General features: G+C 41.4%; 1 protein-coding gene across 1 annotated transcript in view; it reads right to left on the bottom strand.

Annotated features, from left to right (window-relative positions):
- Positions 1–16,733, bottom strand: part of ANK3 (ankyrin 3) — a gene marked incomplete at its 5' end in the record, with an annotated part of 290,725 nt that extends 273,992 nt beyond the window's left edge. Inside the window, one exon of the mRNA XM_082286216.1 lies at positions 15,858–16,733. Coding sequence (XP_082142342.1) covers positions 15,858–15,920 — 63 coding nt within the window. The remainder of the gene's footprint in view (positions 1–15,857) is intronic.
- Positions 16,734–18,481: the final 1,748 nt, after the last annotated feature.

Here is an 18,481-nt window from a genome sequence, read left to right as displayed (position 1 = left end):
AAATTTGGGTTCGGAAGCAGCACGTATCCAGTTTTCACTGCAATAAACATAGATGACAGAGACAACAACATGTTGGGTATAGATGATAACCCACTTTCAAGGCAGATGCCCCAAATCTCCTATTTTCCCTTCCCCTCTGTTCCCTCCCCAAATCACTGACAGCATTCTTCTCAATGTTCACTTTGTGCAAGGACAGACTTGTAACACCTTCTGCTCAGTTCAGGTGAAATTTGAAGGTCCCATAAAACCTCAAACCCTCAAAACTGTAAAAAACTCAAATACTAACACTGAAGCTGGAAAACACAAAATGTTGGACCTTAGGTTGCACATCATACATATTATCCCAAGCATATTTTAATTTTGCCTCAGTGGCACAAATACAGAGCTATTATAGACAATAATAATTTAAGTTCATTCTGTAAACTGTGGATCTTACACTCATTTCCCTGCTGTAATGGTAGTCACATTTCTGCAATGGTGCCTACTCCATCCAATCCTTGTTCTGTGGTTTTGTTGGTTTGTGTTGGTTTTGGTGTTTTTTTTTTTTTTTTTGGCGGGGGGGGGGGGGGGGGGGGGGGGTCTTCTGTTTGATTTTGACTTTTTTTTCCAGAAAGCAAAACAAGGACAGATTGCCCATGCCTCCTGCTGAATCACAGAATAATAGCTCAGGATCTCTTTTATTCTTGATGGTGTAATATGCTAGACATGTGTCCCTGCTTAGGGATAAAGACTCATTTTTCCTTTGAATTTTTTGATTAAGGACTAAGAATGATGTGTTTATTTGCATCATACTACCATTATATGGAAACCTGACCTTAGGAGAAATGTATAACAATATTGAGTGAATAAGATGACATTTCATTTTTGGACCACTTCAATTTCTGCATTACTGACTAAATCCAAGCAGTGTACAATATGAATCAAGATATGATTAATTCTGCCATGAATTAATATGCATTAACTTAATGGAAAAAAATCTAAAGGTTATTTAAAAATCCCACCAGGGTGTTCATGTTCCAATGATAAAATTAATCAGACTACATAAAATTTCAAGACAATCTCAATCCTACAACAATTGTTTTCATCTCTTCATGTTTAGACAGGAGGGTTGAGTGCCTGGTAACACTTCACATGGCTATTCTGCACATTGACTGTAAGGAAACAGGAAATCTGACCAGGAAGAAATCAGGATTTCTCTAGATGATCCCTTTAAGGGGATCTCCCCAAGACCCAAGCTGCCCTGCAGAGTCCATCCTGCTCCACTATCAGCACCTCACCATCACTTTGGCCTCAAAAGTGAACTCCTCGAACATTCTGACCCAGGGTCACTTTTGTACTTTGATAGCCATAACTAACTCAGCCCAAGGTGGCATCGCTTTAAATACTGAGGTAAAGACCACAGTGCCACTTGCACTCTCCTGAACACTGACAGCCCTCATCAGCCCCAGTATAAACCACACACTCGTGCAATTGTCACCAATGCACCACCAGGAAGTTATTTACTTAGGAAACATGTGAAAATAATACAAAAAGCCTCTCACTTCTGAACAGTCCTAAATGAAGTGGTCACTTACATTCCTGGCCCCTAATTAACCCACAGAACCAATTAGTTTTTTCCTTTGCAATTCCATTTCATTATACATTCAGCACCATGATTACAAAGAGGGAACAGCTCAGATATGCAATACTTGGGGTAGATTTTTTTTAAATACACTTTGCATGCTAAATATCCAGGTCTTTGAGACACTATTCCTTTCTGCTGAAATGCACACCCCAGTGATGAGATGAACAGTAAAACACAAAACCACAAGTAATAGTGGTGGAATACTTCAAAAAATTGCTAAAATTTCTGAAGAGAAAAATCAAGCCAACACTATGACCGATTATTTCAGCCTCTATCCTGTGTGTGAGCAGCTCCTAACTGCAACAGAGACCTAGATTCAGTTCCTGAGAGTATGATGCTACAAACCCAGAAGGGAAGAGCTACTCCAGGGATGGAAGCTGCTGCAAGAAGAGGATTTATCAGAACATTCCATCATTCTCTTCCCAACCGACTGAGCACAGATATTGCTTAGCTCCAGATGGACATATCACACATTTTCAGAAATAAAGACATAAAGTGAAAATATGTTCCAAATAACTTTCTCTCCCCCCTTCCCCCCTGCTCTAATTATAAACCTGTTCCTACTTTTGTGGGATTTATCTCGGCATGCACCCTGCAGTATGCCTATCATTATGAATGGTAAAGAATTGCATAATGGCATTGTTAATAGTCATTCACAGAAGTGTGCTGTAATGCATTTAAAAAAACCTCACAGGCTAAGTCGGGCCAAACAAGTAGCCTGATTTTAAAACTGCTGAACAGACAAGCAACTCCCACTCTTCAGTGAAGCTGCTGAGTGCTCAACACTTGAGAACTGGAGCGCTCTGTAATCTCTGCTCCTAGTTTGCCTTCTGAAAATTTTACCTTTCAACAAAAATCTATTCAGTATTAATCCTTGCCACAGGAGTAAGATAAAGAGAGTTAGGACTACTCTGGTTTTGTGCTCATTCTGGAGCTTTGATGGGAATGTGCTGGCAGGTGTAAGGGGCAAAGATGTGGGTGCTCACTTTCAACAACGTATAAACAGACCAGGATTTTGCCCATGTTTTCTACATTGCATTCAGGTAACCTTCAGAAAAATTGTTGTATACTCCTGTTTCTCTTGACTTCTCAATTGCCACCCCTTTAGAGTTCCAAACCTTAAACAGTAGTTAATAGTCTTTTTTGACATTTTACACTACAATCCAGCCCTGCATAGATTAACATTTTGTTTCCTATTTTAGAACAAGTCCTGTCCCTCACAGCTGTGGAATAGCTTCAAGCACAAGTAACAAACATCAAAAGACAAAACAGTAACTGCATTTGACAAAGCCCTCAAACTATATTTTACAATCTCACAGGCAAAGTGTTATTGTGTATCTATTGTGTGGATTTGCAATTAAAGAGATTATATTCTGGATAACAGGAAAAAATGCATAAATTCAGGTACTGTGGGGTTTTCCCACTCATATTTCCAGCACTCCTCGTTAGACTGACTGCACAAACACCCCAAAGTATTTTTTGCACCTATATAAATCCTTTTTCTTATTTCCAAGCTTATACGGACTTCTGAAAAATGAACAAACGGAAAGGATGACATGTTCCCGCTTAGCTCCTGTTTCAGAGAGGAGCATAAGCTCCTGTTTTTATGAACGTTGCTCAACAAAAACCAGTATTCTTGTCAAGACTGGAAAAAAAAAAAAAAAAGGCAAAAAACAGCATACCAACCCAAAATAAAGCTCAAATGACCACCACAGTGATGCTGACATTAGTAACTCAACATACTCCTGCTGTTCGCTGAAATGTGCTGTCCTTTCAGGGTGCCCTACAGAGACCCGAACAAGATGGGAGAAGAACACTATTTCAGGACCACTAAGACTGGGATCAATGGTAACCTTGTCATTTTGATTTCTCAGTGTGCTCACAGTAAACTTAAAAGGTGAGAAAATTACCTAGGATGTGATACCTAAATTTATTCCTAAACTTGCTGTAAGCAAGCTACTACTGCTGTGAATATTTTTTATATCTACTTTAAACCCCTGACAATACTGTAATGTAGCAAACTGATCTAGCAGTATTTGAAATCTATTGGTGTCTAAGACAGGACTAAGGAAAAAATATCTGTAAAAGATGTGCTGACCATTCTTTAGCCACATCCTTTGCAAGCAGATTTCCCCTTCTATTTTGGAGTATACTACAAAAGAAATGATAGAACTTAAAGTATGTGCAAGACCTAAAGAACAGAAAGCAGTAACAAAAGAAGTGAGGTGAGCGCTATGAGAACAGATGGCTCTTGTCCATCTGCCCCATCCCACCAACAAACTGTTCTCGGTCATTTTAATAAATGATGACCTTAAAAGACCCAAGGACTAGGCTAGCTGGCTAGTGCCTGTTCCTCCTTTTCCACAGTGCCCTCAACAGCAGCTGGAGTCACAGCCAGCAGCTTTTACAGGTCAGGAAAGCACCGCTCCTCCTGCACTGCAGGACCTGCCAAAAAACAGAGCAGCAGATCTCTTTTTAAAGGCAACCAGCTTGCCTGCCTCATACTCAAACTTTTCTAGACTGCTAACCTCCTTTTCCTTACTGCTACTGACGTTTGCTGGTATGTGCTGGAAGCAATCTACCAGTATCAAGTAGATAGGTTCCTTCCATTAAATGTAATTTCCAGAAAATGAGACCTGGTTTACAATCAGGTAAATACCAGGCTCTGCAATCCGATGATAAAAAAACCCACTCCAGAAATTAGGCAGAATCTGCACTGCCTTCTTCTCACTCAGAGTTTGCAGTACAGGGAACAGTCGGATGCTGCAGCCCACGGGAGCTCTCTTCCTGTCAAGGTCACCACAAAGGGCTGCCGACTGCCCCTCCAAACTGGCCCTGACTGCTTTGCATTTACTTTGACATTAGGGCCAGTTCTGCCACAATGGAGCTTCCTTACAAATACATATGTATGTGTAGAGAAGTGAAAAACAGAGTGATGGGCCACATCTTAACTCTGTTTTCAAGATCTTATTGCAGCCAACACCTAAAAGCAGAATTGTGAGTGAATACAGAAGTCAAAGGCTGGCTATACAGTTCAGAGTGAAATATTTCATTATAAAGACATCTTTTCATTTAGCAAAGCTATAGATTTTCACAAATGAAAAGCCTGAAACATGACAAGGAGTAGGAAGGACACCATTCTCCGCTAAATATGTGTATGTGTGTGTGTAATACAAAGGGGAAGGCATGGAGAGAAACAGGAAATCCCTGTATCAGAAAGTCAAGCCATGGCTGTAACAAAGATGCCTGGGAAGAGCGAGTAGAGTATTTGTAGTTGTGGACACCTACTTTACATCCAAGTAAACAGGGAAAGCAGGGAACAGAAGCACGCAGCTGAACCCATTACATAACAGACATGGCATCAAGAATAAGTACAGAGGTGTGATGCAGCCAAGAGAAAAATTTAAGGTGGGAGCAGTAACTTTTCAGTTTCATTGCATTTGGGTTCATTTGGGTTCTTTAGGTTTCTGTTTTAAAGACAACGCTAGGGGGCAATGCAGAAGGAACCTGCATACTGCATAACGCCCGGCTGGGGCTGCTCCAAAGGCTTCACGCAGCACCCGCGGGCTCCTGTTCCTGGGGCTTGGGAACTTTTTATAGACAATTTCAAATCTCTCTCCTGAAAGATCATTTTTCGTGTTTCTAGATAGTTCACTTGATTTTTATTTCTTACAGTACTAAGTTGCCAAGTAATGTGGTGATGTTAGCAGGCTCAGCACAAATCTGGGCACACCACCACTTATGTGGCTGCTCAAACTGGTCCATCTGAGGGCTGCATAAAAAAGATTGCAATTCTTGAGTTTAACTATACTCCTAAATTCAATAAAAGAAGTTATGCTCCTGTTTAAGAGTTGCTCTGAAAAGTCAGCCTTGGATTTCCTCTTTAATTTCTCTTTAATAGCATCATAAATTAGAATGTTTCAGGCCACTATTCCACTTTAAAAATTTAGCTTTCAGACAAATCACCTACAGCCCTGACTGCAAATACAATACTTCATTATTCCGTACAGTTTCATCAATGCCTGTGGATGAAAAGACATCCTCTTTGGTTTTATCTTAATTGCCAGCAGTTGATCTTCAAATATTTTCATTTATTAAGCTAGTTAGTTGCTAAATTTAGTGCATTAGTCAGTATGAGGCTCCATAACAATATTTTTACATCTTTTTAAAACTCCTCATCATTTTCACATTTTTAGAATATTTGTCTCATACTGTATATTAAAAAACAAACAAAAAAAAGAGGTGGCTGCTGAAATCTGCTTTAAGAGCAAAACTGTGAAAACCCTATCAAACATATTTAACACAAGTTTGCCATAGCTAATAAGGAACCTTTTCTCTCAAATAGTTTGCTAGTAGGTGATGACAACATTACCACAGTAAGCACCATACCTGAAATACCTTTTATTTTCATGTTAAAATATCAGTAAAATAAGCCAGCTGGAATGACCTAACTCAAGCTGTATTTTGATTCAGATCCCTATCTTCCTTGCTATACGCATTACCTGCCTGGTTTCTGTTACTTAAAACTATCATTACACTCACAATACTCGTTTCTTTAAGAAAAGGTCTGTAATATCCTTTTATGCTCCATGGATGCATTCTGAAATAATATACAGCTTCACTGTCAGCTGGGACTGAATGATGAAAGATAGAATGACTCTTCTGGCTACAAAAGCAGAGCTATTTACTCATTTCACCTGCGTAAGAAATACTTTTTCCTATTTTTTGCCTTCCAAATCTATTTCAGCTGATGTTCCTAATGACAGAAAATTGTTTCTTACCAAGTGGCAAGGAATGCCAGGATGTTGCATGTAACTGCTGTGTAAGGGGCTCTAGCAAGAAGAGACACAGTGCAGGACAGGTAGCAATGAAAGGAAAGAGGTTAATTGCTTCCACTGTCACTCATACTCATCAGTTCATTTATTCTGTTGAAGGAGCTGTACAAGATTTAGGCAATGAACACACAAAGAGCAAGAAATGCTCTAAAGGACACTTGTTTGAAAACTGAATTTAGACAAGAAAAGTGATGTGAGAAACCACTCTGTACCAAACAGGCTTAAATTTGTGCTGCCTGGATGACTGAAATAGCTAAATCTCACCACGGTTTAGGGTGGACTGACATCCCCATATTTAGTCTTTTCTATAATAAAAGGACTATTAAATAAAACCCCTCTCTGGGATGTGTCCTTCAGAGTCAATAGAATGTGAGTGAAACCAGCTGCTAGAATTACACAGACCATCTTTGATAACAAATTTTCAGCTGGAAAACCATTCCAAGTGACATCACTCCATTTGTGGAGGCTTTCCCCTGTGGTAACTCCATGCTGGCATTCTACTGCAAATATTAATTACTAATTAGTAGTGATACTGCTTCCTAAGCAAGCACACACAACAGTAATTAAGTAAATGAAATTACAGGTCTGTTTAGGGGAACAGGGAAAAGGGGAAGAGCCCTCTGCATCATTTGCACAGCATTAGCCCCATCTGAAGACAGTACCCGTGCATCCCAAGCACTCTGCCTGAGGGCTCTGCATTCGCATCCCTGAGATTTTGCCTGAAGAGGGCCATCTCCATCAGGATGAATTTCATCCTCACCACATACAGCCTCTCCTGTTTTAGAGTGCTTTAGCAAGCACCATTTATTCTCACAGGCTGCAAGACCATTATATCCATATCTCTTAGGAGGCAAACAAGCCCAGGCACCGCCCCAGCCAAAGGAAAATGCTGGAAATGAGCAAGGAGGGTGAGTGTCCTCTCCCTGTTGCTGCCCAAGGAAATGCCACCATGGACGGACCTTCTCCTTCCACTTCCTCCACCACCTCCCTCATTTCCCAGATTCTCCCATTCACCCCACCCCTGATACAAATTCCAAGATAATTAAAAACTCCCAGCACACTAGAATCACTCAGATTAAAAGGGTCTTATCAACATGTTCAAGAGCTTTTCAGAAAGATTCTTTCTAATTTAGAAACCAACCAACAGAAATTAGTGATGGGACCTTGTTTAAAAGCAGCAACCACTCCTTGGCTAAGGGGATCTCCTTAAAAACACCATCTGGGGACATCACACAAATAGCAGGTAGTAGAGCCAAACTGTACTGCTGGTGTTCTTTTTACCTTTTGGGTTTCATATTATTGCACTGAGACCAAAATTGATAAAACTGTTCACTACAGATCATTCTGCGAATGACACACCCAAAACCAGAGGAAGAATACATCTTGCAGTGATCTGTTTGACACGAATATAAACTTACACCAAACTAGAAGAAGGTCACCCAAACCCCAGCAATACATAATGGTTATACAGCCATTATTACCAAAGAAGTACACTATTCCCATTAAACAGCAGTTTTAAACAAAACCATCAAACAGATTTACTGGTGAATATGAGGCACCACATTGCTTTACATTATTCCCCTTCTCAATGCAAGATGCTGTAAAAAGTTATTCAGACAAATCAATCCTTGTTTATATTCGCAAATTGCTAATGCACATAGAGAGAATTCTCAGCATACACAATCTCTTGTGAGCACAAACCTGAAATAAGTCTCTGATGGTAACACTTTAAGTGTCTTAAACATACTTAGCTATGCCATTTAATTAGGCATAGTAAGACATGGGATGTATTACATTACAAAGAAATGCTAAAGAAAATATCCATGTGTCGTTTTACCCTACCTAGCCAATTAATTCCTCACCTTCCATGCTAAGGGAACAATGCCAAGTTTGCCCCATTCTGTCTTTGGAATGAAAGAACAGGAAAGTTCATGCCTGTTGCCATTTATCCAGCAAATACTTTCAACTGACTGAACCAGCATCTGGCAATCAATGGAATGCAACAACCTGCACCTCCATTAGCAAATTGGAAAATAACTGGGAGACAATGTGGCAATCATTGTTGTATCTGTAAAAGCATGTTACTATTACTCATACTCCAAACGTCAAGTCTGAGGTCCTTAGAAGAGTGATCAATGAGATTTCATTATACTATTGGCTTGATCAGATACCAAAAAGCTTCATCAAACACCAATTTAATAAAACATTTTTATACAGCATTAAGATCTAAATCCTGAAGGTAAACCTTTCTGACAAGGGAAAGAGCCAACTGCTAGGCACGGTGTCCTGGTTTCAGCACATGAAGTTAACAGGCAGCTTCAGCAACATCTACTTCTTCACCTTAAACCCCTTAATTGCCTACTTCTGTAATTGCCTCTTCCCTGCTAAGATACGTTGGTGCTTTCAAGAGAAAGAGGGAAGAGAAGTAGTTCCCTCCTAGCAGGGTGTTGGCTCTCTACACCCTAGAACTCTACACAGCACCATCCCCTACTCTACCTGGAGTCAGTCAGAGGTGCAGGAAAGCCACAGGTTCCAACACCACCTCCACAAGCTGGAAATGAGATGAGGAGGCTGAGGAACAAGCCCATGCTCAGTCAGGGTTATGCAGATATACAGGCTCTTGTTAGGAATTCAAAGGGGATGCCCAGATGCAGTTAGTTTTCTCAGTCTGTGATTGACAGATCGATCAAAGTATTTTTAACTTAAGTGGCAACCATTATATAACTGTGATAAGCACTTCAACACCTACCAGACCTACCTAGGTGCTATCACTAAGACCTACTGAATTCCATGGCTGCATCAGTCTCAGGGTTTGGAAAAAGGAGACTGAAGAGAGGCCTTTCAGGTTCTAAGGAACCTGGGAAAGGTCTCCATATGATCCAAAATAATTTGAAGTTCACAGAGTGGTTTAATAAAGACTGTTACAGAAACTTTTGTATTGGTCCCTGTCCCACTGATGACTGCAGAACTGCAGGATGACACTGGAGCTGATCCACTGTGCCTCCTGCAGCTCAAACCCACTTTGTGTAATCAAATCTAATTGCAACCTAATTGTACTTAAAACAATTTACTGCAAAGGAGACCTGGCCTGGACAGTAAGTGCCCAGCTTGTGGACAAGGAGACATTGGAAGTCCTCCAGCTGAGGCGCCAGCACTGACCCAAGTCACGCTGGAACACTGCCCACTGCACTCCCACTCTGCCACCCTGCACGGGCCACCAAGGAGATGGACCCCTGGGGGAGCCTCAGTCCTGTGGGTGACAGAAGGTGTGTAAACACACGGGGCTCCGCTCTGGAGATGGAAAACCCACTGTAAGGGGGCAGCGCAACATGAGGGAAGTGTTGAGAGAACAGAAGGTTCAACCCACAACTGGACTCAAGGCCATCAACTTCCTGATGGAGGACATGCAGTGACAGGGTCATTCAAGGGAAGGAACAGCTCAGAAACCCAGTGAGGAGATGTTGAAAGAGAAATTTGAAAACAAAAAGGGGGAAGGCAGCACAGCCCACAGAAAGAAAGCAGCATGGGGAAATGACTGCTCCTACAGCAGCTGGAAATATGGCTCATTGAAACAAGGAGCGGATCGCAACAAGAGGGGCAGAATTTGGTGAAGAGAAAAAAAATCAACTGAAGCACTTTTCCACAGTTGTGCTTCAACTTCTTAGACCTATCCATCAGAAAGACAAGAACTAGTCACACATGAATTTTCTGGAAGAAGCTCAGAACTGTAGGATGAATGTATGTCACAGGATCCAATAATCTCACTCAGGTTTCATGTTCTCTCACAAACAGCAAGACTCCTCTGTTAAAAGAAAAAAGCATGTTTAAAAAAACCATTGTTTTTTCAGCAGCAGTGACAAATGAGCAGCAAGATGGAAGGACTGTCACTCAGGTTACAAGTTCTGTCACTTATCCAGAGTGAATTATGTTAAAAACATGAGTAACAGAATACGCCACGCTGTTTCAGTTCATATAGACTATAACAACCTCTCCTTACAATTTCTGAACCATATATGCCTAGGGGCTATGAGCTGCTGACTAATACTACCAAAGTTGGAAAATGTCAATTAGAGTATTCTCTCCAGGGAAAAGGGACATTTGAAATGGGTACTTTCAAAACAATAAGATTTTAAACTTTCCATTACATATGCTTTTATTTGTTCCAGTATGATAAAAGACCAAAGTATTACCATGTACCAAAGTGCTTCCAGTCAGGGTGACAGGAATCAATACATTTTAATTTTTCTCTGTCAGTTCAGAAAACTGAGATGGAAAGAAAATGTAAATGGGTTTGATTCAAGGGAAAATTATTTTAAAGCCTAAAGTTTTAGAAAACAATTAGGTTTAAGAATAGTCATAATGATAGAAAACTATTCCATTCCACTGTTCCTGGGCATTTACTATTTGGACATGCAAATGAGGAGTATCTTCCAGAAGTTGCAGGGGCTCTTTGTGCTTTGTTTCCTCTTTAATACATCTGCTAAGAATGTGAGGTTAAAAATCTATAACATCAATAAAATGGATGCTAAAGCTGAACAAGTAGAAATTTGCAAGCAAGGCCAACCCAAATCTATTTATCATGCACTAAATTCAATTTTCAGCATAGGATGTATTGACATACTAAGGATTAAGACTATCGCCATATAATTAAATTCAAATCTATAAGAACCATTCCTCATCCATAGAGACTTGAAATTAACAACATAGTATAAACTTTATTTACCAAGACAAGAATAGCTATGGTTTCATTATAGAGTCTATTTGCATTTTGTTTCACAAATCTAAGCAGATTTTCATTTCTCAGCATGTCAGGAACAACCCAAATTTAGAAATCAATTAACACTCCACATAATAACTTAATTTTATGAATAAATTAAGATCTACAAAACTATTCAGGAAAGTCTACCATGAGCATTTGCTTTACCATTAGCAATGAGTGCTCCTCCAGTGGGAGCAAACAGCAGTGAACACTCTCCCCCGACAACAGTAACATGCATGGGAACTGAAGCAACCACATTAGCAAATCTAGTGGTAAAAGGCAGCTTTGAAAGAAGCACACCACCACCACCACAAATCTCAGAAACAGAGCACGACTGCTGACCTCATCATGACAAAAACTGGTGTTCACCAGTGCTGAACTGTGAGCAGCAGAAGATCCACTGCCACCGTACACACCGAGACGAATCGCTTGACCACATAATGATGAAATGCTTAGAGCTCAGGCCCTCTGATACTGGCTCCACTGAAATCACTGATGTCATTTCAGGAGAGACAGGCTTCGTTTGTAAAGGACCTGATCCAGGTCCACCAGACAACTCTTCTTCCAGACCATACTGCAGTGGGGGATAGCTCATCATACCCAGGAGCCCCTGATCTCTCAGCACCTGCTCCCAGACAAACTGAAATTTCTGCCCCTTGAAATTTCTCATCCAAAGACACGCTGCTGACCACATTTTCAGCAGTGTGCCACAACGGAAGAGTCCCCTCTGGAGACTGCCACTAATGCTGCTGAGTCAAACCTTGGAGTTACGACAGAGCAAATGTCCCTGGCAGAGATTGCAAAGTGTGTTCCCAGTGCAGTGAGCCCAGGGTGTTGGCTCAAGAAAAGTGGATTGAGCTAAACTGCCTATTAGTCCAAAAAACAATGCCGGCTGCCCTAAGCAACCTGACCCCAAATGCTGATTTTTCAACCTGCTGCATAAGCAGCTGGCTCTGCACAGGGCATTCATCCTTGATAGAAAGCAATGGAACACAATGCTGAAATCATGCTACAGTGATCAACTAAGCGAGGCAGACAGGTGAATTAATAAACAGATTAGAATGACCTTAAGAGTTCAGCATGAGCTCTCTCCTGTGTACTTTTAAGAAGAAAGTCTATTTACACATTTCTCTTAGGAGTTTCCATCACTGATTTACACAGTACATACACTGAGAGACATCAGCAACAGTGATTGTGCAGGTTTTCTGAAGATCTTGGAGGAGCCAGGGGAAGAGGGGAACAAGAGATTCCCTAAAACAAAAAATATGCATTTTCAGCAAAGCTTTGGGTATGAGAGTTTAATGTGAAATTTCCCACTACTCAGAAGTGACTGGTGCCCAGAAAATAACCATGAAATGAAGTGGAAAAAAAAAATTACTACAGAAGTTTTGAGCTGGTCTAATTTATTTTTTATTCCTGCACTTCTGATTATCTTTTAAAGCTTCAGAGGACTAAAGAATTTTCATGGCTAATTTCATTCTTGCTGTTTAAAGGGAAAGAGGAAAGAATACTCCTTTGTTAAAAAGCAAAACACATCTTACACCTCTAGTGACAGCCGAGTTCAATGCTCTCCTATAATTGAGATTCCAAAATTTACTGGAAAGTGATGACACAAACACACAGGATAAAGCCCCTCCATAACACCTTGGGATTCAACTTGACAATTTCAAAACACTGACTCTATAGAAATGTGGCTGGAAATTGCAGGACAACTAAAGCTCAGGCACAAGAGGCTGCTGGTAGGGAGGAACCCTGAAGGATGAAGCAGAGAAACTAATTCAACTTCCATCAGAGCTAATACTTTTCAGTGTAGCCTCAGCAATAAATATTGATGTGATACCTTCATCATCCTTTGAAAGCTGTATCCCCACTGAATACCACAGTGCTGAAACAAAGTATTGTTCTGCTTTCATCTAAATTGTCCATCCTTCATAACAAATCTCAGTGACACCTCCTGGGTGGTTTCTTATCTGTATCCTCCTCGCCATGACTGGTATTTTCAGCATACTTGCTGAAAATCTGTTCCTTTGGCCAATGTGTTCAAAATGCACAGCTATTACACATCTTTATTCTCAGAAGTGTGACCCTTTTTGCCATGTAAAGGCTTATTTTTGAGGTACAACCTAATCATAAAACTCTGGAAAATCTGAACACACACTTCTGTGTGCATTTTCCCTGTAGCAAATGGTGTTACCTTTTCCTTGCTGCCCCTCCTGCATATTTATTTCAGAAATTGTGTAAGAACAGGAAAACCAAGAGTGGATGAAGAGGGAATGGGATATGAGCACCCCAGCAGTCAAAGAGCAGAAGGAAGACTTGCCACCACTCAGCTCTAGAGATAAATGAGACAGAAGGCAAGGCAAAGGCTAAATGTGGAGAAAGCACAGCTGCCAAGAAAGGAAGTATCTGAAGAGAACAGGAAGGCAGGAAATACCCATTTCAGGATAGCTTCTTTTAGGATGGACAGGTGGCATAACTCACTGGAATCACAGACCCAGTTAAGTTTTCACCTGGCTCAGGAGTTTACAGCCAAATACCATTTGTTTATCTAACTCCTCTTGGTTAGCTCAGTAATGCTCTTCAAGTACACCTTCACTGGCCATTCAGGGATTCATCTTCCGAATCAAAACAATAAATTTAAAACCTTCCCCCAAACACACTGTGAAAAGAAGGGAAAATTTCTACTAAAAACCGAAAAATGATTGCTGCCTATTTAAAACAGAGTAGTTCCCTTCCCATCGGGCCATCCTGGGCCAAGCCCATGTCTAACACTTGACACCGAAGCAGCCTTAATGTGCACTGTGTGCAACGAGGAACGTGCTCCAGGCCGACACAACGCATCCCAGCCGCCTCCAGCATTCCAACAGCACACAGGAAAATCCAGCCGAGGAGGGCAACACCACTTCCTGCAGGTTTAAGAAGCTGCAGCCACTCCATGTCGAAGCGCTAAGGTCTGCAGTCACACCCTGGTGTTGGCTGCAGCTCGTGGGGCGAAGGCTGGAGGCATGAAGGGAGCCTTTGCCATTACCTCACAAGACACGAGTGAGTGCCAGAGCTGTGCCCTTGGCCTCCCCCGCTCACAGCAGGAGCTCACAAATGTAAACGTGTCCCATTGTTTCCTCCACCCACCGCCAGAGACCAGTGACACCGCTCCAGTCACCAGACGGGGGATTTGGGCAGGGCAGCTGTGCCCACAGAAACATCACCTTTTCTAGGTGACAATACAAGTCGACTGTGACCAGCCATTGCTGGAATAGCAGGTCAGACTCCAAAGTTTGCTTAATCCTAAATCCCCTGGGCTGCTCTGTCTTGTTGGCTGTTGGGTTGGTCCTCTAGAATACTTGGATCTGTATTAGCTTCTGTATGAGCTTCAGCCATAAAAAGTGGTGTGTGCTACAAAACTATAGCTACATTGTTGGGCACCATAAAAACAGTTTCTATAACACTGTAAAAATATTAACAGTCAAAATTTAAAAACCCACCCCAGAATTTAGGTGTAGATGTATCTCATAGTCCTGAGGAAACCTATCATGCCGGACGGAAACATTTTGTATAACAGGAAGGTATCCTAGTTTACCATTAAAAGTGATTTCAATTATATTTTTCCATGCTTTCTTCCAAAGCTGCTCTTTGCAATTCTGGGAGAACAGAAGGGCCAATATGGTTTAATTTGCTTTTTCAACAATCTATACTGAATCCTTCACCAAGGAAATGGATTAACGATGAGGCTGTCATACACTTTCATATGGTAGGAAGGCAAACACATGCTCAGAAAATAAAGGGTGGGAGTCTGAATATATTCTCTGCAACAATGATAAACCCTTCAGATGCCTCTTTCTACAGTAGTCAAGGGAATTCACATTATAAATTAAGAAACCAAGTTAATATTTAAAACAAGTTAGAAAAAGCTGAAGAAGTGTACTTCCTAGATTTAGCAATCTGTTTTTTGAGTATAAACACATGAAAATCATCCATTTCCAAGTGGGAGGTAGAAATTACACGGTTATCAGGAAAGCAAAAAACTGCAACATAGAAGGTAATAATTAAACTTGTCTTTTAAGCACAGTTTCAGGCAAAAGGCTTACGCCATAGGACAAATTGGTCTCACTGAAACTGGAATTTTATTCCAGAATTTTATTGACCACAGTATTTTCAAGCCCCAAAAATACATAAAACTGATCAAAGTGACATGCAGCAAAAACCATAGCTTTTATAAGATTAATGCTTATTGTAAACTTGTTTTGCTTAGCCATGTCCAGAATATTCATTTGCATGAGCACATGTTGATTATCAGTGTCTCCTTTGAAAAAGGCTTCATTCAGATACCTGTTTGTTTGCAATCCTGTGTTTGGAACACACTATGAAAACTGTAATCACATTGAAATTCTGTAACTAACATATATTTAAAGCCAGGAATACTGAAATGATGCAAAACAACCGAGTTGCAATGGTAATACTGATTCCATCAAAGAACACACCCATCAGCATCTAGCATAAACAGAACCATCCTGATTCTACCACCATCCTTATTCTAAACAAATTATCAAACCAAAGCCACTCCACACCCAGAAGCAAACAGCTCGAACACAAAATGAGTCAAAAAACAGCATTCCAGCAGACTGTCTGTACAGGGAGTTACCTTTTTTCCTTTCTTTTTCCTGTGAGCTGGTTTAGCATTTTTCTCCTTTGCTTCCTCACTCATTTTTCAGCAGGTAAATCTACCGGGGAAGGGGAATGAAAGAGATCACTGCTTGTATTCCAACATGCAAAGCCACTCAAGTATTCGCAGCACTGAAACCAAAGTCCATCTGCTGACGCTTCTCAGACAAGTAACAGAATAACTGCTTTTAAAGGCAGTCCCTGCTCCTCCTGCACAGCCTGGAATCGCTCATAGCCTTGCTCTGTTTTCCCCTGTGAGAAACGGGCTCTTCTCACATCAGTCTAAAGAAAAGCAAAGGCGTTTTCCTCTCTCATTCTCAGCCAGTCTTTACTCCCGAGATAGGATCTCGTCCACGTTTCCTCGCTGGGTCATCCAGAGCGCTCCCAGTCTGTGGAATGGAGTTGATGAGCCACGCAGCAATGAGCTGCAGCCGCCGGCAGGTCTCAGAAAGGCTCACCAGCGGATGATTTGCCGTTTCTCGCAGACGGAGAAAGTGAGCCCCAATCGCTCGGATTGCCGGTCGCGTACAATACCGACATGTGTTGAATGCATCAGGGCATACCAGAAAAGGAAGCCTCCAAGAGTGATAAAAGATCAGGTTACTGGATCTTAAAGCCACTCCCAGGCAGATCCAAACAATAAAAGGCACAACACGCTGCTGAAGAAATTGCGAGATGAGATGTTTACGTTTCCAACAGCTCTCTATCCCCGTCCAAAGGACCTGAAAATTGCCACTCTGAACAATAAGCTTTGCAATATTAATTATTCATCTCATAAAAGCAGCAGCAGCATTTCGGCAAAACACACATTTACAACTATTCCTGCCTGTGCGAGCTTGCTCCTCCCTTGTTCGCCTGTTCCTATGACAGGATTTGCACGGTCCCTGCAAAGGCAGCTCTCACACAAGTGTTACGTGCCTCTTGTATGTGCACGACTGGCAAGTCACAGATCATGTTTCCTCATGCTGCCACCTACTCCGCTGAATGCTTTGGCTACTTCCCTGCAAGTCTCATGGAAAAAAAAAAAAAAAAAAATCAGGAGAGACCAGAGACTTCAAAGCAATGATCCTCTCCCCTCTGTGCCCATTAAGACATATTACACACAACCCACACGTTACCAACAGCCATGACAGCAGTCGTTCAAGACATGTCTGAATTATGTCATTACCACAGTTCAGGCTGTGCACCTCCTCAGGCACATCTAGGGATTGACGCTGCCCCTTAGGATCCCCTTCAGGGAAGGTGAGAGGGTGGAACAGGTATCAGACATCCTGCAAACAGCCCCATCCTCTGTACTTGTACTGCACACTTGAGTTAGCAAAACACTAATTTGCCCATTTCTGAAGTGAAATCACTCACATCAGAGGTTGACAGAAGTGACAATGAGAAGGTTTGTTGTGTTGTTATTTTGCTGGGGGGTTAGGGGGTGGGGGTGATATCTGGCTGTTTGTTTGTATGTTGAGGTTTTCCTTAAACAGGCAATGACCAATTAATACATGCATTTTGGGGGTGGTTGAGATTCATATCAGGATCCTCCTGCCTTGCCTCTTTCAGATCTTCTCACCCTTCACCCTCCTTTCAGCAGCATTTCACTCACGACCAACAACACGCGTTCCACAGACTAAGAAAAGAAGAAGATGTAATGCACTGATTCATAATGCTATTTGCCTGAAAGCTTTCTCCTTGGAGCCTTCCCTACAAATGAATTTCAGTGAGCAACCACAACAGCACCATCAGATGGAAGCTGTTTTCTGTGTGCTGGCAACAAGTCCTTGTGCTCGCCGTCTCCATGGGCTGGAAACAAACTGGCATGACCTGACACCCAGGGGCTCCAAACTGGGGAGGAAATTCCCCACACCAGCCCGGCAAGGTTGGTATCCTGAGGAACTGCACCTCATAGAGGGCAGAGTTTAAATAAACACTATCAAAACATTACCCGTAAAATTCAGCTTGAATCTTCACTTAAGCCACTGACATACGATGAAATTCTTACTTACAGACAATATTTTGGTACAAAACACAAACGCTGTCAATGCACGAACACAGGAATTCAGTTTTCACAGGCAATTTGTTTTTAATGGCCATCTTGGAGCATGAAAAAGCACTCCAGCCTTTCCCAATTTCACTTTTTCTATATGTTATGTTACAAACTAAAGTGCTCTCTGCTGGTTAACAGTGGGTAAAACAATGCTTAAACAATCAAAACAACATCCTATCCTTAATGCACGTACAAAGCAAACCACCTCTTTTCAAGATCTTTTACTCCGTGTGCATCCCCCGGACAACACATTGTTTTCTGAATTAAGTCCAAATAGGTAGAGTTCACATACAATTAACTGTGTGTCCTTCAAAGTAAGTTCAGGCTTGGATCCATTACACTGGCTAGCTAAAAGAAAGCCTCTCATTTGTGGCATGCTTAGCTAACTGTATGCATAGAAAGCAATTTTGTATTACTTCTTAAATTGCTATAAACAGTCATACTTCTTCAGGAATAAAAAAAGGGAAAAAGGCCTCTTCCCAGAGCAACTTGTTGGCTGTCAGATGCTGACACATTCAAATCATTCCCTGATCTCAGGCAGCCAATGGAGGAAGCTCCCACTGAAC

The sequence above is a fragment of the Coloeus monedula genome (assembly GCF_965178545.1).
Source record: "Coloeus monedula genome assembly, chromosome: 8".
NCBI lineage: Eukaryota > Metazoa > Chordata > Aves > Passeriformes > Corvidae > Coloeus > Coloeus monedula.
The sequence above is the reverse complement of the archived record's forward strand: the minus strand, read 5'-3'. Positions and strand labels throughout refer to the sequence as shown.